The sequence below is a fragment of the Pseudorasbora parva genome, chromosome 24 (assembly GCF_024679245.1).
Source record: "Pseudorasbora parva isolate DD20220531a chromosome 24, ASM2467924v1, whole genome shotgun sequence".
In the NCBI taxonomy this organism is placed as follows: domain Eukaryota; kingdom Metazoa; phylum Chordata; class Actinopteri; order Cypriniformes; family Gobionidae; genus Pseudorasbora; species Pseudorasbora parva.
The window spans coordinates 26627244-26652071 of record NC_090195.1 but is presented as its reverse complement, the minus strand read 5'-3'; the positions used below and the strand labels follow the sequence as shown (position 1 = coordinate 26652071).

The 24828-nt window shown below is 38.5% G+C and overlaps 1 protein-coding gene across 1 annotated transcript in view; it reads left to right on the top strand.

Annotated features, from left to right (window-relative positions):
* Nucleotides 1-21305, top strand: part of zgc:101569 (uncharacterized protein LOC449822 homolog) — a 39396-nt gene extending 18091 nt beyond the window's left edge. The window contains exons 5-6 of the mRNA XM_067434962.1: nt 17467-17616; nt 20748-21305. Coding sequence (XP_067291063.1) covers nt 17467-17616; nt 20748-20983 — 386 coding nt within the window. The 3' untranslated portion in view covers nt 20984-21305. The remainder of the gene's footprint in view (nt 1-17466; nt 17617-20747) is intronic.
* Nucleotides 21306-24828: the final 3523 nt, after the last annotated feature.

Sequence of the window (24828 nt, the reverse complement as noted above, 5' to 3'; positions counted from 1 at the left end):
GCTGTATCTCGGCCAAACTTTGATCAATCGAAATAAAAATTGGTATGCTTCATCAGACCCATGATCTGAGGGTCCATGCCAAAGTTGGGAACAGCGACACCTAGGGGTCTTGAGATATGAAAAAAGGCTATTTTTGCCCATAACTTCTGAACGCATTGTCAGAAAATCATAATCCTGGTGTCTTTGGATTCCCCGTGTCATGCCAAATCTGGCGATACCAGATATGTCAGGATTGGATGAACCACGTGACCACCATTTTGAATTTTGTCATAAACTGCTATATCTTTTGAAATATTGGACATATCTGCACAAAATCTCGTATGCTTGACCGATAGCATGTCCCAAACGTACCTGAGAAGTTTCAGAATAGCGCCACCTAGTGTTCCAGAGATATAAGATTTTTTGCTAAAACATTTATAACTTTTGAAACCTTTGTCCAAATTTGATATAATTTATGTCATTTTGTTCCCTGGTTTATGCAGATTCCGCCAATCTCTCATTTGTCATTTTCCAAACATGTGACTGTACACCATATTGAAACTAATGAAAAACAGTTTTTTCACTACTCCTCCTTCAAAATCTGTCCAATTCTGTCCAAAATTGGCTCAGATGATCTTCAGATCGAGCCGCACAGAAATGACTGAACGGATTTTTGATATTCGCTACCGTTTCTGAGAAATCGGTCTCTGAAGTTGACCTTGCCTGTGTTTTTGTCTTTATGCTAGTTAGCTTAGCCTGCTAATTGGTTAACAGACCTCTGCAGGTTTGTAAAAGAGTGCCTCCCCAGTGGCGCAACAGGATAAGCAACAGACTCCGGACCCAGAGATATAGGGTTCGAATCCCGTGGAGGGCAATTTTATAAAATGTTGTGCAATGTGTTTATTTCGATTCCTTTATTATCAGAGTAAGTGTTGTACTTATCTTTCTTCCTCTTGGATTAGAAATAAGTGCGTTTTTGTTAATTTTGTTCATCTGAACTTCTGTTCATTTTTAGTTCATCCTAACTATACTTCTGAACCTATCTGTTACTCAAGTACATTCTATTTCTGACATTTTTTTTCCTTCTGGCTCTGCATTGGGCTACTGCCGCATCTTAGGCTTGGCCCCGTAATCGCTGCTTGCAGCTATATTTATTATTATTATTATTATTATTATTATTATTATTATTATTATTATTATTATTATTTACAATAACAAGAAAGCATCATAGTAAAACCATGTTTTTGTATCTGGACTAGCACTATAGCGATATACCATAGTACTAAATAGGAGTAGGAAAAGGAGTGTTCAGTATGAATAAAACAATACCAAAAATTGCCAAAAATACCAATTGTGCTGTTTGTTTTTCACAAACAGCACAATTGCAAACATGATATTGATTTTATACAGCGGTTCAATAATCGCTCCCTTATTCCCTATATAGTGCACTATGTGCCATTCACCATGCAGAACAGGCATTCCTCAGCCCTGGTCCTCGATGGCCACTGTCCTGCAAAGTTATAGATGCATTGCAAAAATTGATTTTGTTACTTTTGATTAAATGTAATAGGTAACACTGGTGTCTTATTCTAATTTAATATATTGATTAAATATAAGAATTTTACATAAAAGGTGATGCGAAGTTAGAAAAAAATTTCCTCATAAAGGTAAAAAATGCCAATTTGAGCTGGCAAATATCACCCATTAATTGAAAAAGTTAATTTCTGTCACTGCTCTGAACTAACTACCACACAGAATATGAAGTGTTGAGAGTCAGCTGTCCACAACAGACCTAAACCATCCAATATACCAGCCCACACAAACACACTATGTAAAGTTTTGCCTACCGATTTCATTTTTTTTTTTTTTTGGTCAATATTGCAAACCCCTCGTACTAAATGATTATTCATGAACTTTGATATATCTGATACATTACTGTACAGTGTACAGACTACTGTTTTGAGGTGTTCTGAATACTGTAAATGGCTGTTATGAATGATAAAAAATAATGTCAATCCAAACATTGTTGGTAAATTAAATCCTTGGCAGACTATAAGCTGCCTAGAAAGAGAAATTTGATGCAGTTTCATTCTGAGTGTACTAGTTTCTCTATGCTACAGATACAGTATGACCACAGTGTGTATAAATATGCCTGCAGTGCTATAATTTACTGCCAGGAACTGATTTTTCCAGCTGCTCGTTTAAAACATAGAGCCATCATCATGACCCTCTCTCTTTCATTAAACCAAGCATCCGGGCATTGCCCGCATGTGCCTGTGAACCCGTTCCTCAGACTGTCTGCCTCTACTGCACTCAAGCCACCCAGGAAGACTGTCTGCTGTCTAGAAGTCTTTAATGCCACTCTACAGTAATGATTAGGGAAAATGTTTTAGTGCTACTGAGCATTTTTTGTGGGGTTTGCTAAGACAATCATCAGTATTAGTATTGATCTTATTTAGGAATTTTATCAAGCCCTTAAAGTCAGCTAATTTCAGCCTCTGAAATTAGAAAAAAATGTAGGGTGAGGCTTGATTTCGTCCTTCAGGAATTGATTGGATCGTTGGAAGTTGGGAGTTGCTAACAAAATGGAGGCAGATTTGAATGGCCTCAGCGACAGGCATCTGAGCCTGAGAGGCGGTGTCACATGTAGGTCTGTCGCCACCGTCATCCCTCATTATTTTCATCCTGTCCAGCTGTGTTTAATTAATTATCATCTGTGTCACCTGTCCCCCTCCCCATGCCTATCATCAGTGTGTGTATTTAAGTCTTTGTGAGTTGTTATCACCACTGGTGCGTGACAGATCGAGGGACTAAACAAAGAAATAAAGCTACGTTTAGCGTTTGTAGGAGTTTTTTCCCCCTGTTTTTGTGTTCAGTGTTTTGTTTTCCGTTTTCACCCCTGCGTGCACCATGGACCATCCAGTGGTCAGGCTCATGTGTCTTAAGCAGGGAGAAGGCTCCCTTGAGAGACATTTAGAACTATATTTGGATCTCTCCCATCAGACCATCTTCCTCAACTACTGCTGCCACACAAGCACAGTTGTCCCTGGAGGGAGTTTTTATCGTATGTAGAGTGGGTGTTGGCATCCTGCAACTTACCGTTCACCGTCATGGATGCCGCCAGCCCCACTCCTGATCCAGGACCCAACCCAGTACCACCTATCTGCGAGGAATGGCAGGATGTGCCCACCGCAGACGGAGAGAAGACCTCGGCAACGATGTAAGAGCCTGCACCGGAGGGAGCCAGACATCTCACCCAAGCCTGAGGGGAACCCGTCTGACCAGGTGTGCGAGCCGACTGACCCTTCTATCGCCGAGGGAGTCCTCGTGGAGTTCGAGGGAATGGATACGAGCCCCGCCCACCCTCCCGCCACTGAGAGTGAGTACTGCCGGGACATCATGTGGGCGGCAGTGGCTCAGTGGTTCATGTAGATTGTCTACAAACCAGAAGGTTGGTGGTTCAATCCCCGGTTCCACCTGACCAAGTGTCGAAGGTGTCTTGCTCATGGACACTAACCCCAGCTGCTCCCGACGAGCTGGATGGCGCCTTACATGGCTGACATCGCCGTCGGTGTATGAATGGGTGAATGTGAGGCAAAAATGTAAAGCGCTTTGGATAAAAGCGCTATATAAATGCAGTCCATTTACCATCATGGACAGTTTGTGTTTGTGTGAAGAGACCAATTTCCTGTGCCCCCTTATCTTATCTGAATCTGAATCTTCTTCGTCAGTCTTGTTAACCCCACCCATCCTCCCTCTCCCACCACCTCTCCAAACTGCCATCAACATCAAAAGTCCTGTCACCAGTATCTGTGTTCTACAGCCCTCAGCCACTCCTACAGTCCACTCATTGCTTCCTCCCATCAGTCCTTCAACTTCACCTCAGCCTCCTCTCATCTCTTTGATCCCTGGATATTGGAAGCCCGAGGCTCAGTGTGTTCTGCTCCACCTTGACCTGTCATCTTGGCCCCTGCGCCTTCACTCCTTCCTCCCTCGGCTCCAGCCAGGACCATTCGGCATCGCAGGGCTCCCTCTGTACGTCGGCTCCACCTGGGTCAGACATTGCCATGCCTCTGCTGCGGACATGCAAGCGTTCACTGCTCTCCGGCCCTCCACCCCTTCAGCCTCGGCTTTGCCTCCGCCCTTGATCGCTCCCCCTCCACCTCTGTCCTCCGGATCCCTGCTTCCACCTCAGGGGGTCATCGTTTAGGCTCCGTTGAGGCTGCCGTGGTCTTCGCTCTCGCTCCACCCCATCGGCCCTCAGTCTACGCGGTGGGCATCACCATCGTCATCACCTCCATTTGTCCCCAAGCTGATGTTGTACATCACTCCACCTTGGCTCCTCCCTCCTGCGACGCTACCTTGAGCATATTCCTGGCTGGGACCTGGATCCTCATCTGGACGTCCCTGTTCAAGGCCATCCCATGGCTCCTCCCACCTTCCACTCCTCCTTGGATTGTTTTTCTTTGTTTAGAACTGTCTGTGTGTTTTCAGGTGTTGTTTCCACGCCATCCTCCGGAGCCCCCGCCTCCCTCCTCAGATGTTCCTGTGATGGCACGAGGATGCGCCAATTCGGAGGGGGCATATTGTCACATGTATGTTTGTTGCCACCCTCGATTGTCCCCCTCGTCATGTCCATCATCTGTGTGTGTATTTAAGTCCTCTGTTTCACTCTGTCTTTGGCCGTCGGTGTCAATAGACTCCATCCACTTCCCCTTATACGTCTATGTATACCAGTGTGTGAGTATTCTATGAAAGAGTTGTATATTAAAGTCCTGTCTTTGTCTTTGTGAGTTGTTATCACCACTGGTGCGTGACAGGCGACACAGAAACGAGACAAAGCACGACATAGCACATGACTGGGAGGGAAGAGAAGTCATTTCGAGGGGGGATGGGAGGTTAATGTATTTAATTAAAGATTATAAGGGTAAATTCTTTTTTTAAAAAATGAATGAAGTGCACAGATCATTTATAGTAAATATTACAATTATTACATATAAAAATACGAATTGTAAAATTTGATTTAATGCCATCTTTAAACCCAAAGTATACATGTTTTCAGGCCATTTAAAGATTGATTTTGACGTGACACAGTGGTGATATCTTAGTGAGTTGTTTACTTACTTTTTAATTAGTCTTACCATTAACTCCATCATTTTGTTAATTCGGACCGATTTGCAAATGTGCACGAAAACAAGAGGCAGGATTGATCGCACAAACCAATCATATCCAATCATAACTAATTCTAGCGCGATAGAGGAATTTTCTGCTCTCGTGTTACTTTCTCCCATTAATTCTCATATACCCCCTACCAAACCCATGGCACACTGTAAGGGGTCTGGCAAAACTTAGTGAGCTCAGGGGAGGCAAGAGAGACTCTTGCTGTAACTTAAACGTGCAGTATGCAACTTTTGGCCACTAGGGGTCACTCATTCAAAATAATAACAACAGACGTACTTTGATGACGTCGGGAAAGTGCGTGGGCTCATGGGAGTTGTTGTCATTATTGCCACTGTCAACCAGCGAATCTGGCATCTCCAGCAGAAAACATGTTCACTGACAAGGTAATTGTTATATTACATCTCTATTATTGTTAAGTTTAGTTACGGCTTTTCACTTTATGTAATGTCAATCTAATGAAATAGCAGCGAGCTACCGTTACTTAACAAACTTATCAGTAACGTTAGATAATGTGCGAGACAGAATGTTGTGCGGGCGGTCGCTATGCCAACATACCTATAAGTTGGTAGGCTATGTTGACATATTAACCGCGCATCATAATTTGAGTTACTCAAATTATAGATATGTTGACATGGCATCCGCGATTGTCGAACATTCTGTATATCAACTCTTCAATAAGGAAATAAATTTCAATTTAGTTTATCATTACCAACATAAAACAGTAAATGAGAGAACCAGCACCAGCAATACGTTGTTCATTGGAACACGCGCTGTGTCGCTCCCCACGTTCATCAATCATTCTAATAAACATTTATTTTGGAACTCAGAGATATATGAATAAGTAGATCATTATTAAATCAATATTATATGTAGCTAGTATTAACATATGATAAAAGTGACGGTCACCTTATATTAATTGACCAAGATAGTGGCATATTACCTTATGAAGCTAACGTTACTTTCTCCAGCTACATATAAATCCATCTGCGTTTTACACATGACATCATCGTGTCACCAAATATACGGATAGAAATATACTTTTGAATCAGTTTTTAAAAAAATAGCTCTTTCAGTCTCCAAAAACAGAGAATCCGCCTGTTTGAAAAGCCGATACAAAATGTATAACATTACGTATTCAGCTAAACGCGTCTCAATGTGGTCAAGATCGCTATGCAATATGCAAACATACAGCATGTTATGATTATATGATTATTATGTTAGCTGAATGGTTACTTAAATGACCTGTTTATTAAAACGCAAGCGAGATCAGCATCTCTCTGCAGTCCGAGCTTGTCACGAAGATTTCGCCATCTTTCAAAGGCTTCTCCAAGGTTTACACGTCTCTTGCTTCTTCTACTGTCCCAAAATCTTCTCCGGTCATTTTTTTCACCCGTACGTTTGCGCTTTGTTGAGCTGGCAAAACGTACAGGCAAAGAGTAGTCATGATCCATTATCATACAGACTTTTTTATACGGGGGTTCCCCTTATACTGTCTGTCAGTGTTCCTCTTTGAGTTTGACGGTTCCGCCGAGTTCGCAGGAAGCAAGACGCAAACGTGGATATGACGTGAAAGACTGGCAACATAACGGAAATAAAGACACGGTCCGTGTCTTTGAATTAAAATATTAATTTCTCTGGATTTAGAAGTTAATTGGAACTGTCGGGATAATGTAAACACACAACTTTAAAAAATATATAACATAGATATAGTGATCTTTTATATTTTTAATGCTGAAACATTACATATTGTGCCTTTAATTTGCGGGTGTCGCTGTTGGACAATGTTACTTTAGAAAATAAGTGATTTATACACGTCATCTAGTAATGCTACTTGCATCCTAAAAATATTATCAGCCACATAGAAACACCCTAGCACAGCACAGAATGATGTAAAAAATAAACGTAGAACAATAGCTATTTATATGTAGATCATTCAATGGACTGCATTTATATAATGCTTTCAACAGATCCATGGCCACCAAAGCGCTTTACTTATTGACTCACATTCACCCATTCATACACCGACAGTGTTGTCAGCCATGCAAGGCACCATCCAGCTCATCGGGAGCAGCTGGGGTTAGGTGGGTATGGTCAGCGTGCTTATCCTTGTTCTGGGAGAAACATTCTCTCATGGGAGAAACCGCAGCTCATGGAAACCTTGGCACTTGGTCAAGTGGAACTGGGGATTGAACCACCATCCTTCCGGTTCCACCAACCACTGAGTCTCTGCCGCCCCATTGAACTGCTCCAGACATGTCATATAGGTCAATATAATGCTTCTTATTATATTATATATTATTGTTTCGGTAGTTACAAATTTGGGGAGAGGAAAAATATTTCAAAACTTTCTGATAATACAATATGAGAATTAACTGCACACTTACTAGAAATGTGTACATTTGATATTATACCATTTGCATACATTCAACATTTGTGGAAAATACTGTTTCTTTTCCAAGATGTTTCTAACTCTGACTTTGAACCAATTCTGTAGAATGGGCCATGCTCGTGGCCAATAGTCGTCACGTCAGCTCAGCTCCACACACGTCCCACCTCTATGCCCATTTTCTGTTATCCGGACGCACAATGCATTGCCAAGATGGCAACAGCCAGACCATCTCTACTCCCCCTTGAGAATCCTTTGAGTGACATCACGGACACTACGTCCATATTTTTTTCCTGTCTATAGAAACCACGCACAACACCCTATCAAGCACAAAGCAACTTGTTCAAACATACTCAGTATAGCTTAGCAAATGAGCAACATCCTGAAATTTTGGCAATAAATGTTGCATAGACAGACAGCACGCATTTTTTTCCACCTTTTTTTTTTTTTTTTTTTTTTTGAAATCATGAGTGAATACATATAGTCGCATTACTCTTCTGATTGGAGCAACTTACCAAAATGTTTGTCAACTGATTTCATGTGTTGTTTTTGCCACACATTGGTTCCTGTGGCCATTCTGCTATGATCAAGTTTCAATGAGAACTATCATTTGGAAAATGTTTCTCCCAGAACAAGGCTAAGCACTCTGACACTACCCACTTATTTCCTCTGCATTTTCCTCACTCTCTCCTGTACTTACCCTACAGTGCACAGCAGGCCCTTAAACACCATTCATCTCACATAATAGACATCTTGGCCACCATCAGTGGAAAAGGATTTATTTTAACATCCTGCTTGTCGGTTTTATTTTACCTAATCTTGTTTTGGCAAGTTTCAGGCCTTTATTTTAGGGTTGTATTTGGGATACCAAGATGGGAACAGCCTAGGGGAATCCCTCATGGTGAGAGACGAAGAGAAATAAATGCAAAAATGGAAAAGGAAAATATGCTACCGAAACTCACTGAAATTTCTCTGATGTGGCCAAATATTTTCTGTTGTGTCTTGAGAAAAGACCTGAAAAAAATATGGACTAGCCATTTAAGTGAAGTTATACAGAATAAAGTCTAAGGGAAATATTATTTAAAAGAGCACAAAGTTATTTTAGAACAAGGCCGTAGCTATGTCTTAGACATGGGGGGGTCTTTTTTGTGGGGAAGGGGGTAATATTTGGTCTTATCCCACTCTTTTATTAAAAGAAATTCAATTATTAAATAATTAAAATGGATTTAAGGAAATAAAGAAAGTGTTAAATGTTACAGTTCTGTTGTAGTTATGAAGTAAACTATTCCGCAAATAATATTTGTTAAATATATACATTTTCACTCCTTCTTTCATCTGCCTAATATGTAAAAATGCAAAACGTTTCATTACATCGTAACCAGTTATGATTTACATAAATAATGTCATATTAAAAATAAATAAAAATAATATTTAAAGATAAAAAAAAGATAAAAAATAAAAGATTTTATAAAATCTGAAAATAAAAGATAAAAATGTCAAGTAGCTTGCATTACAGTTGCTTGGTTTAATCAGACTGATCATCTCCTTCAATCCCGAGCTTAATATACCTGTTTTTATTGTTAAACAGTGACAGTGAGGAGCGCTGTCAGACTGCTGACGCAGACCAACCTAAAATGTAACATTTTACATTTGTCATTCTACAAACCCGATTCCAAAAAAGTTGGTACACTGTACAAATTGTGAATAAAAACAGAAACCATTGATGTGGAAGTTTCAAATTTCAATATTTTATTCAGAATACAACATAGATGACATATCAAATATTTAAACGTAGAAAATATATAATTTGAAAGGAAACATAAATTGATTTTAAATGTCATGGCATCAACACATCTCAAAAGAGTTGGGACAAGGCCATGTTTACCACTGTGTGGAATCCTCTCTTATTTTTATAACAGTCTGCAAAGTCTGGGGACTGAGGAGACAATTTGATCAAGTTTAAGAATAGGAATGTTGTCCCATTCTTGTCTAATACAGGCTTCTAGTTGCTCAACTGCCTTAGGTCTTCTTTGTGGCATCTTCTTCTGTATGATGTGCCAAATGTTTTCTATGGGTAAAAGATCAGGAATGCAGGCTGGCCATTTCAGTACCCGGATCCTTCTTCTATGCAGCCATGATATTGTAATTTATGCAGTATGTGGTCAGCATTGTCATGTTGGAAAATGCAAGGTCTTTCCTGAAAGAGACGATGTCTGGATGGGAGCATATGTTGTTCTAGAACTTGGATATACCTTTCAGCTTTGATGGTGCCTTTCCAGGTGTGCAGGCTGCCCATGCCGCACACTCATGCAACCCCATACCATCAGAGATGCAGGTATCTGAACTGAGCGCTGATAACAACTTGGGTTATCCTTGTCCTCTTTAGTTCAGATGACATGGCATCTCAGTTTTCCAAAAAGAACTTCAAATTTTGATTTGTCTGACCAAAGAACAATTTTCCACTTTGCCACAGTCCATGCTAAATGAGCCTTGGACCAGAGAAAACGCCTGCACTTCTGGATCATGTTTAGATATGGCTTCTTTTAACTCAACCTATAGAGTTTTAGCCGGCAATGTCGAATGTCATGGTGGATTGTGTTCACCAACAATGTTTTCTTGAAGTATTTGGCCATTTCTAATTATTCAGGGGGACTTTTCTTGTCTTTGGTGGTTACGGCCCTGCTTTAGTATTGACCCTATTTACTTTTTTAATACATCTTCCTGGTCTTATTGTGCACAAATACATTAGTGCATGCTATACCAAATAAGTCTTTTTGTCATAATTTTTCATTTAAATGTAATAACTCCAGCTTTAACTTAACCCTTAATACACTTATTTTTTGTTGAAATCATCTATAGCTATTTAACCATTGCAGGTAATTTAATAAAAATGGTTACCATTGGGAAACATCAAAATGTAATGACCTGATTTTCAGCCTCCACGTCCCAGTCAAATAGTGGGTTCTGGCAGAGTCTGGACAGGAATTTCACATGAACTTCACTTTCAGGTCTGATTCCAATCTTATAGAGGAAAATGCCCACTTTTCATGATCCACTTTTTTTTTCTCATTGAATATTCTGTTTCTCTTGGATAGTTTTTTCCCAGTTCAAATGAAATGCAGTACATTTATCAGAAACCATACGATCTATGAAATATGAGTTTATCATTTTTAAGAGGCCCTAACTGTGCACGTTGTATCTTATCCAACAGCCCAGGTGGTCAAAGCCGATTGTTCTGAATGCAATTTCCATTCGTCCACCTCAGCCACCGGAGCAGCTGCCAACAACTGAAATGACTCGACCTTTCTCAGATTTTACAGACATTCTCTTTTAACCTTCAGATCCTTCCTTGGCTTATAATGCTTGGACTCCATCAAACTTCAAATGCAGACTTCATCAAATACATTGATGGATTTGATTAATCTTGAGAATGAAAGACTTATACTCCTGAGCATCCTTTTTTCTTATTTCCAGTTGAATAGATTAAACTTAAATGAACTAAATCTCAGGTTTAACCCTTAGGAATTTAGAAATATAATTAATAAGGTTTCATATCATGATCATGTTGGTTCTTGATTCACTGACAAGTAGATCAGAACTTAAAGTTTAGTGTCCTCATTTAGCTGTCTACGTTTGTGTAATTGTATATTTGTATGTACGTGGAAAGGTTTTTTCCTAAAGGTCTAGTGTGCTAGTGTGGTGTAAAACAGCATTACCGAAACACTATTGTGTGTACAAGCTTGCATCATATGCTTTGTTGGGACTTTGATGTTCTGTGAATACCAGTACCACCAGCATGAACTCACACAGGAAGACATAAAAGTTCAACCGCAGGCTCAGGCTTACACAGAAAGATCCATTCATTCAGTCAAACACCTGAGGTGAACTGAACTCACCCAGGTGCTAATGCTGGACTTGGAGTCATTCAGTGATTTCTGTAAAGCCATTGTACCACTTATATATGGTCATAATGCGTGTACACACTAGAATTTACACTAGCTATGTTTAAATTTAACCTAATTATTAATTTATAATCAGATTGATGGCTTAATCAGACTGATCATTTCCTTCAACCCTGAGCTCAATCGGTCGGTGAGTCTACTTACAAGCCTTAGGACAAGCAGTTTTATTTTAGGTTATGAGGGTGCTTTTCCCAGGAACTGCTATTGTTGGATGTCCAGTCTATCACAGGGCTAACATAGACATAGGCTATCATAATCTCACCCATACCTACAGGCACTGTACTGTCTCTTATTCAATTCACATCCTGTTTTTTAGCACCAGAAGGAGACCCATGGAGAACATTCTCTACACAGAAAACCACCTAGCTCACTGTACCATGCTTAAATTGATCGGTCCGATTGAAATGGGTGGGGTATATTTTAAGCTATGGAAGCTCTTGAATCTGACAACTTTCTCAATCGGATTCAAAATTAACTTGGCCAAATGCACATTGCCATTATGTTTACACATGTCATAAGTTGTGTTCACACTGTCACTGCATGTCGACATTGGCTAAAAAGCCAGTGAGTGTTTCCACTACTGGTTGCCTATTAAAATGTATTAATGACATTTAGACCCAGTTTGATTAGCTGCTACACAGGGTTGGTCAGTGTAACATATGTTTCTGAGAAGCAATTTCCCTAAACGTCTGCCATTTTGCTCGGCTTGCATTTTGCGTTGCTTGCATTTTGCTTGCTGGAGCGCATCATGGCGGATGCCCTGGAAAACAATGAGGGAACCATCAGCATAGGTGGTAGAACAATCACAAACCTCCGTTTTGCAGATGACATTGATGGGCTAGCTGGAGAAGAAAAAAACTGTCCAGCTTGGTTGACAGACTTGACACAACCATCGTGCCTATGGAATGGAAATCAGTGCAGAGAAAACACAAAAGTCTTAGACTAATTGTGTGATCACTGTGTTCCCTGGTCATCTCAATTTTAGGCTACTCTATGCTCGTAAATCATGGACACTTGCAGCAGAATTACTGAGAAGAATTCAAAGCATAGAGATGGGGCACTAAAGAAGACTCCTGGGCATACCCTATATGCAGCAAGTCACAAAAAACTAAATCCGGCAAAAAATCTGGCACAGAGAGTAGTGGAGAGAGCTGGTCAATGGAATGCCCCAATGACCTCCTGTGGGGCTTATGGGACATGATGATGATGATGATAATGATGATGAATATATAAATCATAATGTCTTAACTGAACCTGGTTTATTTTAATATTATCAAATTTAGAGGGGATTATCTATCACGTTTAATTCAGATGAAGAGAAGGATCACGTCTACGGAGATGGTAACCTCTAGTCTTCTCTTGTATTTGTCAGCCTTGTCCCATTAATGGACACGCCCACATCCTGTCGTCCACAGTCAGTGTCTTTGCCGGAAGTTACCAGCTCTCTGTTGAACAGAATGAATGAGAGCAATTTTGTTGCTGTGTCACTGGTAGTGTGAACAGGGCTTATGTTTAATGAGTGTTCACACAGGTCCAGGGTACATAGAACTTTCAGAATCTGAATAAGATTGGATTTATTCAGATTGACAAAAGTAAGTGTATGTTATCATAGCCCACCTGTTGTAAAACAAAATTCTGCTAGATTATATCACTGGGGCACTTCTCTTAAAGGCTTTGTCCTGTGGCCATTCCTTTGTTATCTTGGCTGTGTGCTTAGGGTGGTTGCCCTGTTGGAAGAGGAACCTTCGCCCCAGTATTAGGTCCAGAGCGCTCTGGAGCAGGTTTTCATTAAAGATGTCTCATCTTTCCCTCAATCCTAACTAGTCTTCCAGTTTCTGCCGCTAAAATACATTCCCACATCATTATGCTGCCACCACCATGCTTAACTGTAGAGATGGTATTAGCCAGGTGATGATGGTATTAGCCAGTGGTGCCTGGTGTCCTCCAGACATGATGCTTGCCATTCAGGCCAAAGAGTTCAATCTTTGTTTCATCAGACCAGATCATTTTATTTCTTGTGGTCTGAGAGTCCTTCAGGTGCTTTTTGGCAAACTTCAGGCGGCTTTTCTTCGACTTAGGAGTGGCTGCCGTCTCTCCAGGCCTGGTTGGTGGAGTGCTGCAGAGATGGTTGTTCTTCTGGAAGGTTCTCCTCTCGCCACAGAGAAACGCTGGAGCTCTGTCAGAGTGATCATGAGGTTTTCGGTCACCTCTCTAACTAAGGCCCTTCTACCCCGGATCGCTCTGGCCAGCTCTAGGAAGAGTCCTGGTGATTCCAAAATTCTTCCATTACAGATGACTGTGCTCAGAAATTTTTCTGTTCCCTTCCCTAGATCTGTGCCTCGATAGAGTCCTGTCTTTGAGGTCTACAGACAATTCCTTGGACTTCATGGCTGGGTTTGTGCTCTGACATGCACTGTTAACATCCATGTGCCTTCCTAAATAATGTCCAATCAACTAAATTTACCACAGGTGGACTCCAATCAAGTTGTAAAAAAACATCTCAAGGATTATCAGTGAAAACAGGATGAACCTGAGCTAAATTTTGTGTCATGGCAAAGGCTGTGAATACTTATGCACATGTGATTTGTGGCATGTTTTATTTTTAATAAATGTGCAAAGATTTCAAACTTTTTCACATTGTCATTATGAGGTATTGTTTGTAGAATTGATGGAAATATCATTAATTTAATACATTTTGGAATAACACTGTAATGTAACAACATGTGGAAAAAGTGAAGTGCTCTGAATAATTTCCAGATGCACTGTATGTCTTGATGAATTAATATGCACCCTGTAGGGTTGTAGGGGTAGAAATTACAAATATATACCTTTGTGGGTACTGCTGCGCCACTGACCCATAAACATGATTTTTTTCTGACCTTGTATGTCAGAGAATCCCTTGGAGGCTTTGATTAAAATGGAGCAATGACATAGAGGAACAATGCAAGGTTTGTGAAAGTACACTGTATCTTATAACCAAAACTTTTGCTGGAACACGCTCTAACATTGACATCCACGGACTAATGTGAATTTCAGATCTAATTATGCTTTCCAAAATCTTTTCACTAGATTTCAAATGGAGCTGGCTCTTTCTACACCCTTGAAATTACAACAAAGAAACCAGATTTCAACTGTTCTTTATGAATATTGTTGGTTTGTGGCTAATTGAGTGACCGTGGCTGCTGGTGATGAAACAAAGTTGAACATAAAAGCAAATGAGTAGTGACATGAACTAATACAGCAACTTGGTAATGTTATTTATAAAATAGTGAATGTTCCTTCATTCTTGTGGGTTCTTTCATTTATGTGTTCTACATTCTGCCTCTGCTTTTTAGACTTTAAAGACAAATCTTCTGAAACAGAAGATGCACCTCATCATGATGCACCTCATCATGTCTTGTGTGTCAGCTGCATGTTTGCAGATGTGTAATAGAGATGGAGGAATGACTCTCTGAACTATAGACTTGAGAAATGGGGTAAAGGAGCAGAGGAAATATGGAAGGATGTGCTTACTGACAGAAACTACCTCCTACCTCAGCTCAGGCTGCCAGATGTGTAGTGTGTTGGACTGGTGGACATGTGATTAGTGGCAGATGTATCCACTCATTATCTCTCACCCTCTCAAGCTACTATGAATAAAGCTGCACTATTTCCATAACCTGCTACAATGGGACCTGAGGATTTTGGGGGAAAATGTCCTTTTCAGAATCTGCTAGTAATGATGCTAGTTTAAATTGGCAGAGATAGAGAAAGCTCTCAGTGCAGAGAGATTGCTAGTGATTAGACATGCATTCAAAACCTTATGTGTGTGAGTGTCTCAATAAGTAAAGGTAAAACAATGGCATGTGTACATTATGATCATTCACATAATACATTTTATCTGGGTTGCACTCAGTGCTTAATTTGAGCCAGATGCTGCTGGATCCTGTTCCGGAAAATGTCAGATTTTGTGTTCTGGCCTTTGTTTTTTAAACGATCTGATATTAACAAGGTTGATACATGGTGACAGCTTACATCTTATTGTTGTGCACAGTGAACAGCGGAAAGTTTAGAGAGTGTATATACCTGATTCACTATTTTAGTAAAAATAAGCTTATATCATTGAAGGAGTACTTCAGCGCTGGGAAGATGAACCTGTATTTAAGCTGGGTCATTAATGCAGTAGAAATGTGAAATAATTTTTTTAATTTAGTGCTTTCTAGACTAAGAAAAGACAGAAAACTTATTTTTGTCTCATGGGGATGAACGACAACAATTCCCAGAATGCTTCGCTGCCCTACGAGGCCATTCCCAAAGCCAACCAATTAGATTACTGAATCACTGCTCACTTTCCCACTGCCACCATGTTCATTTTCATAAAATCAGTTCAGTTAGAGAACAGACACTACAATTAAAAACTGAACATGTCTGTTCAATATGTGATTTAGCCGCTGAGGGAGTCTCACAGCCCAAAACGCTGCAGGAGTCAGATATATTGACAGTCATTGATGAGCTCATGATGAAAGCTGTGGTAAACTTGGGAATTATGCTCATATAGTTTTGCCATCATCTTTTAGTGACGCTATTTTATGTTCCGTGAAAACTGAAGTTGTGTTGGTCACAGTGCCTTTAATTTGTTGTTTTTGATCTGGCAATTATTCATTTATTAATTTGGCACTGATTGCGTTCCTATATATACAGTATTCTGACTGATGCATATTATAAGATAATTATTGTCATATAATATGAAGATGTCAATAAAATGGCTTATGTACGTCCATGCTATATTTATCAAAAACCTGAAATAATCTAAAACTCAACTCAGAACAGAAATCTAATTTTAAGGACTTAAATAAAGCCGCTCATGAATATGAATAAATTATGACATCACATTTCCCCAGTTTTTCAATATTTTTATTAATATCTAAATTATATCTGCAGTTTATTTGAAATTAATATCAATAAAAGTGATTTAAATACATTAAAAATTATATTCATATTAGCATAACATAAACATTTTTGTATATTTCCACTACTACTTGCATAATAATTAATGCCTCTAGCTAATAATATTTCTCTAAAATTAGTATTAACATGGTCACTGTCACGCCCTCACAGCCATCAGACACTGCCACGCCCACTCGTTCACCATCACCGGCATTCTGAACACCTGGGCACCATCACCAGTCACCCTATATCAACCTGGCTCACCTTCACATACACTGTCTAGTCTTGCACCGATCCTACCTCGACTACCTGTCCCTCTTCAAAGCCCTCACCTGTAATCATCTTTGCCTTCACCCCCATCATCATCGTCTTCACCTTCATCGTCCTTCGTCTGAGTGTCACCACCCTTCTAAGTATCACCTGTGTCCGTTACCTCTGATAATAAACTTTGCACTTGCACTAATCCATCTGTGTCCTCGTCTGTACCTGACAGTCACCCATGTATTTTATAGCTAATTTGTACTGTACCATATTTCTTTTGTTTAATGTTTATGAAAGATGTACCTTATGCCCACCAAGGCTGCATTTATTTGATCAAAAATCATTGTTTTCTATTTTATATACAAATTATTTGTAACTACTGATGTATTACTGATGACAAAGCTGAATTTTCAGCAACCATTAATTCAGTCTTAAGTGTCACTCTGACGTAATTTGATTATGTTGGTTTGGTGCACAAGAAGCATTTATTATTATTATAATCAATATTGAAAACAGTTGTGCTGCTTAGAGTTTTTGTGGAAACTTTGTGGGAAAAGATTGGGATTCTTTGATAAATAGAAAGAATAGCACTTAGAAATAAAAATATTTCATGCCATTATCAATGTCATTACTTGCTGAATAAAAGCATTATTATCTTTTAAAAAAATAAAATCTGACCCAAACGGTACTGTATATCTGTGTGTGTGTTAATAATTCACATTTTTCTAGTCTATATTTGTCTATAAGCCTCTTTCTTACTGTCTCACACAGGTGTTCCATTGATTGATGGGGGTACTTTAAGATTGCCAAGGCTGATTGGTCTCTCTCGAGCTCTAGATCTCATTCTTACAGGCCGACCAGTAAAGGCGCAAGAGGCTTTAACATTTGGACTGGCAAACAGAGTGGTGCCCGATGGCCAAGGTACACATACAGTACACCCTGAAACTTGCCAGATTTAGAACAGGGCAACTTAGTGTGACAGTGCAATTTTAAAAAAGCACCAATGTGAGAAGAATCTACTGACAATGCACAAATAAAATAAAAAAAAACAGATGCAGCTGGATCATTTCCATAATGACCAACGTAGTCTACCAAGACAGGTGCAAATTAGCGCCTGGTTGAAGATTTTTTTTTTTTTTTTGGGCCGTACATAATGGCGCAAATACCAGGAAATTGATCGCAAACCATAGTAAATCACCTTACATTATTTATTTAAATACTCTCCTCTCATACAAACCCAATTCCAAAAAAGTTGGGACACTGTACAAATTGTGAATAAAAAATGAATGCAATAATTTACAAATCTCATAAACGTATATTTGATTCACAATAGAATATAGAGGACATCAAATGTTGAAAGTAAGACATTTTGAAATGTCATGCCAAATATTGGCTCATTTTGGATTTCATGAGAGCTACACATTCCAAAAAAGTTTGTACAGGTAGTAATAAGAGGCCGGACAAGTTAAATGCACATATAAGGAACAGCTGGAGGACCAATTTGCAACTTATTAGGACAATTGGGGCAACATGATTGGGTATGAAAAGAGCCACTCAGAGTGGTAGTGTCTCTCAGAAGTCAAGATGGGCAGAGGATCACCAATTCCCCCAATGCTGCGCCAAAAAATAATGGAGCCATATCAGAAAGGAGTTTGCAAAAAGTTTGAAGTTATCATCATCTACAGTGCATAATATCATTCAAATATTCAGAGAATAGAACAATCTCTGTGCGTAAGGAAGGCTGGAAAACTATACTGGATGCCCGTGATCTTCAGGCCCTTAGACAGCACTGCATCACATACATGAATACTACTGTAAAGGAAATAACATGGGCTCAGGAATACTTCCAGAAAACATTGTCGGTGAACACAATTCACGGTGCCATTTGCCGTTGCCAGATAAAACTCTATAGGTCAAAAAAGAAGCCATATCTAAACATGATCCTGATGTGCAGGCGTTTTCTCTGGGCCAAGGCTCATTAAAAAATGGACTGTGGCAAAGTGGAAAACTGTGGTCAGATGAATCAAAATTTTGTTTTGTTTCAAAAGTTATTTTTGGAAAACATGTCATCCGGACAAAAGAGGACAAGGACAACCCAAGTTGTTATCAGTTCTGTTATCAATTCAGTGATCAGTTCAGAAGCCTGCATCTTTGATGGTATAGGGTTGCATGAGCAGTTACACATCTGGAAAGGCACCATCAATGCTCAAAGATATATCCAAGTTCTAGAACAACATATACTCCCATCCAGATGTTGTCTCTTTCAGGGAAGACCTCAAATTTTCCAACATGACAATGCTGACCACATACTGCATAAATTACAACATCATGGCTGCATAGAAGAAGGATCCGGGTACTGAAATGACCAGCCTGCAGTCCAGATCTTTCACTCGTAGAAAACATTTGGTGCATCATAAAGAGGAAGATGTGACAAAGAAGACCTAAGACAGTTGAGCAACTAAAAGCTGTATTAGACAAGAATGGGACAACATTCCCATTCCTAAACTTGAGCAACTTGTCTCCTCAGTCCCCAGACTGTTATATAAAGAAGAGGGGATAACACAAAGTGGTAAACATGCCCTTGTCACAACTTTTTTTTAAAATGTGTTGATGCCATGAAATTTAAAATCAACTTATTTTTCCCTTAAAATGATACATTTTCTCAGTTTAAAGTAAACATTTGATATGTCATCTATGTTGTATTCTGAATAAAATGTTGAAGTTTGAAACTTCACCACATCATTGCAATCTTTATACATTTTGCATCTAAAAGGGAAACTCCTACAAATGCATATGCAATAAGTTCAGCCACAAAAATAACCCTGTCCACGCATTTTCAGTGCTAATTTTTCACTGTGTGTTTAGTAAATCCTGGCAGTAGTTTTTTAATGTCAAAATAGGGAATGTGCTAGCGCACGTTGTTGTTAAATCTGGCCCTTATACAGTATATTATATATAGGATATATTTATATTTTAACCATGTTGAAGAAGCCATTGATGTTGTCTTTGTTTTAAAAAATGTATTTGAGGGAGTTCTGGTTTGTCATATGACCAATTCTGACATAATAAGTTTGACTATATGAAAGTGTAATTGAGATGGCCAAATAAACAAACACGGTGTGATAATTCCAGACTGTATCATGGGTCAGATTTTGATTGATATTATTCAATCATTTTGCATCCAGCTAATTTCTGCTTAAATATTGAAGGCCAACATTGGGTGGAAATGGAAGAGTTGCTGTTTCTCCAGCAAGTTGATACCTGAAGGTAGAGCTGCTGTGGGTAATTCTCTATTTCAGTCCACCTAACTCTTGCAAAGTTACTTATAGATAACAGAATGTTCAAAGTATTAGTGTAACCCTACCGTTTAGCCAGCAGTATACGACAAGCTGGTCCTTTTAGTAATCAACAGAAGAAAAAAAAAGTCATATGTTAATATCATTGTGATTCCTTTAGACTATATCTGTTTTTTCACAGCATGTCAGTGCATGTTTTGATGCTGTACTGTAGATTTGTTGTTATCTGACCACTATATGCGTGTTTGCATCTTCCATTCATCCACAGTAGAGTTCCCTTGAGGATGTAAGCAGATAAAACTGATGTAATGTGACCGCAATTCACACAATCACAGTCAGGCTAGATGAGATGAGCTCAAAGCTGTTAAAGACACGGTTAAAGTAGGCACTTTAGTTTCAAAGTGAGAATCACTTGAGTGGACCTTACATAAGAGATCTGGACAGAGACCAGAGCTTTAATGTGCTACACAGAAGGTCAAAATGAGTCCATATCAGAAGGAAATGGGTAATGATATCACCAAGGTCACTCAAGGTCACACATTAAAGTTGTCATTAAACGGAAGTTGTGATAATCTTTTCTTCCCTATTTTTATGCATATCCAAGTGTAACGGCTTCTTAAACAAGAAAAAAAAATTGGTCAGTGTCATCACATTATTGAAATGTTCTGTCAGAGGTCTGTTACACTGACCAATTAGGAATCGTCCAATTTTGGCATGTTCACCTCTAACGATCAGACTTGTGTATGTTTGTTTTAGCACTACAAGTGGCTCTTGAACTTGCTGAACAGGTCAGCGCATTTCCACAGCTCTGTCTCCGTGCCGACCGTAACTCCACCTACCACGCTGTCTTTGACTCCTCCTCCTTCACCCAGGCCTTGCAATATGAGATCGACCATGGTCTGCCAGTCATTTCAGCCGAAGCAGTCACTGGAGCAACACAATTCAGCTCAGGCGCTGGACGGGGAGGAACGTTCTCTAAGAGTAAACTGTAAATGGACAAATGATCAGAAATTAGTCAGTGTGTGTAACTAAATAATACTGATATTACTGTTAATTTTAGAGTGAATTACAGGTTAGAGTCTATGATGGACTGTTTCTCTGGTCCTGTCCAGGTCTGGGTTAAGATGAAGATTGCTACTAATAACGATTTGTTATCCATAACTTGTAATTTTCTGTTGTTAAAATCAGTATCCTGTGACAACTGAACCGTTGTGAAACAAAAAAAAAATTCAAATCATGTGTTTGTAAATTTACCTAAAATCAAGTTCTCCTCATTCATTGCTAATCAAATGTATTAAAGATCATACTAAAGAACATTTGAGTGAAATTTGAGTGCTTTTCTGTGCTTAATCCCCTATGGGTGGGTGTTTACTGGCTAAAAATCAAAAGAGCCCACCAGAGGTGGAGGAAGTACTGAATCTCAGTACTTAAGTAAAAGTACAAATAACCAAAGCCATATTTACTTAAGTAAAAGTAGAAGTACTACAACGACAATCCTACTTAAGTAAAAGTAAAAAAAGTACTTGATTATGAATGTACTTTTAGTATTAAAAGTAAAAGTACTTGTATAACAATTTATTCTCTTAATGTCTATATTCTAATAATTAAAAAGAAGAAAACAGTATGGGCTGTGGCGTTTTAATTAAGTTAGTTTTGGGTTAATGTTGGCTAATTGTGCGTATCATCTGTTGCCCAGTTTACATTCAGACTACCAATATCAGGGTCATCTGCAGAGTTAAATATCAATATTCAATATTAACATTTTCATCAGCTTTGATGTATTTAAATCTTCATATTGATCTTAAATATAGGATATGCTTCAGCTTTTCTTTTATATTCTTAAATTTGATCAATAAATTAAATTAGAATAACGCTATAGGGTTGTTAAATAAAATAATTTACACTGACAAATTACAACTGCATTAAATAATGTTATGAGATTGTTTTAACTATATATTTTTAATACAATAAGAAACGTTGGAAAGAATGTTTAAACATGAAACTAAACTACCAGTAGGTGGTGGCAAGTCTTAGTGAGTGAGTCATTGAGTCGGTTCGTTCAAACAGCTGATTCATTCATGAATGAGGCAGTCGTTTATAAACAGGTCATTGAATCTTTGATTCAACCAATTCATTCAAAAGCTGAATCATTCATTAACACACTATTGCTGTGAGCTGCGTTGTGGTTCTGATGTGGAAATATGATCTGATCTTGGAAATATTTTCGCTGCTGTAATAGAACAAAAGCAGTTTATATTGCATCTAAAGTGTAAGTGACTCTGTAAAACCCTAATGTTGTCTTTAATCTTGACTAAATATTACTAGTTTAGTCCAAAAACTCAAAAATATAAGTTTGTTTAACTTATTAACCTACAAAATACATAAACTTAAAATTTCAAGTTTAAATGAGCTCAAATGAACTCAAAATCATAAGTAATTAAAATAGCTCACCCTGGTCTTGCTTTGATATGATTGACCATGCAAGGAGTTCTGTCTGGCAACAAGAACTAATTCACTGATTGGAGGACAATTACAAAAGGCAGTCCTTTTCTTTTGCAGAGTCAAATTAAGATGGAGACTTTTTCATTGTGTGCAATCTTAAAATCGGTAAGTAAAACAATAATATGTGAACTAACTTATAACTAACCAGACTGACTTTATTTCTGTTTTAATGAAAATAATAGTTTCGTTGGAAGTCACCATGATGGAGATAAGTGTTTGCTTTTGTTGGGCTCTTGACCCATGAATGTATAATATTATTATATAATGATGCTCTGGTTGTTTTGTGTTCATGAGAAACATTTAGGAAGGAACACAAAGTCAAGAGAAAATATCATCAAGTGATGTTGTTAGTACATTGATGATGATAATATCATCATGTATTGGCAGAATCCTTGATCTCATGCAGAGTCTAATGCTCTGATTGTCAAAGCTGTTTTTAATCGTTTAGAAATATTAATACAAATTTCCATGAGATTCTTTACTCTTGTGGTAATTTAACAATTTATTATTTTATTTTTTGTGCAAAAAATGTTTAAATATATAGCATTAGTTAGACATGCACAGACATCAAGAATCCGTATATGAATCTCTACAATGGTGACAATTATTATTATTATTTTTATCCGATAAACAGATCAACTCTGAACATAAAACAAGCTACAAAAACATCAGAACAAAAGAGAAAAACTAAAAGTAAATAGTAAGAATCAAAGAAAATGTGTCACAATTCAGATGTATAATTTATTCATGCTGCAATGCATGTTGAAGTTTTGATTGGTTGTACCCAGCATGGTGTACTGAACTTCTGGTGAACCCAGTTTGGTGAACTTAACAATTTAAGTACAGTGAACGTAAGCACCAAGTTAAGTGAACTTAAATATACAAGTTTTGGGAGACTCCATTACTTAATTGAATTGAGGGAACGAGTTTACTCAAATCAATTGAGTTTAATCAACTTATTAGGGTTTTCAGTGTAATTGTTTATGGAACTGTCATGAAATCAGTGTCACTTTTCAGTCGTGATGGTATTCAGGTAAACAGCACTCTTGGTCGTGTCATGTGATGTTTTTTAACTGAATTATACGTTATAAAATATAAAAACCTTCACATTTTGAATATTTACTGCAGTATGTTACTGAGTTTCTCTATGCAAGCGGCTTTGGTTTGTTTCCATTTCTCCTCGAGAGGCTGCGCGATTGTCAACAGCGCAACCGTCAGTTCATACATTAGCCTATTGTTATCCATTAATTATCCAAGCCTTCTTTTTTAGAGTGTCCGACTCTCATGCAGGTGGACCTGGGTTCGAGTCCTGCTTGGAGCGGGCGGTTCGAACAGGAGGGGTTTACACCTGTTAAAATAAATCATCCCTTCGGGTTTACAATCAAATGCAAATCATAATGCTTTTTTCAAAAACATGTTGGCCATAATTATTGGCACCCTTTTATTTAAACTTTTTTTGTAATCTCCTTTTTCTCCTATAATGCCTGATGGGTTCATAGAACACCTAACAAGAGATCAGAGACCATTACTTCATCCAGAATCCCAAAAGCATGTTGGTGCTTCTTCTCTTCAGTTCACCCCACTCATTTTCTATAGGGTTCAGGTCAGGAAACTAAGATGGTCATGAAGTTTCATTTTGTTCTCAGTGTAACATTTTTGTTGATGTTGATGTTTGTTTTGGATCATTTTGCCCATTATAAGATTTCTAGCAGAGGCCATCAGGTTTCATTTTTTTATCTGTTGGTATTTGCTTGAATCAATAACACCATGTATCTGAACAAGATGTCCAGGACTTCCGGCAAAAAAATAGGCCCACAACATTAAAGATCCAGCAGTATATTTAACCGTGGACAAGGGGGACTTTTTATATCCGTTTGCACCAAACCCATCTGGTGGATTTGCTGCCAAAAAGCTCTTCTTTTTTATTTGTTTCATCTAGGTCTCGTTTGAAGTTCCAGTCATGTCTGACAACTAATATGCTGGAGTTTGTTTCTGGATGAGCAAGAAGGATTTTTGTTGAAACCCGTCCAAACAACATGTGGAGATGTAAGGGTTGTTTGAATTTCTCTTTATATTTTTTTAGGCTTTCTGACCCCAAGACTAGACTAATCTCTGCAATTCTCCATCTGTGATCCTTGGAGAGTCTTTGGCCACTCAAACTTTCCTCCTCACCATGCATTAGGACGATATTTACACACATCCTCTTCCAGGCAGATTCATGACATCTTTAGTAGATTGTAACTTCTTAATTATTGCCCTGATGATGGAAAAGGGAATTGTCATTGCATTACCTAATTTCTTACTGCATCATTTTTTTTTTTTTTTTTTTTTTTGT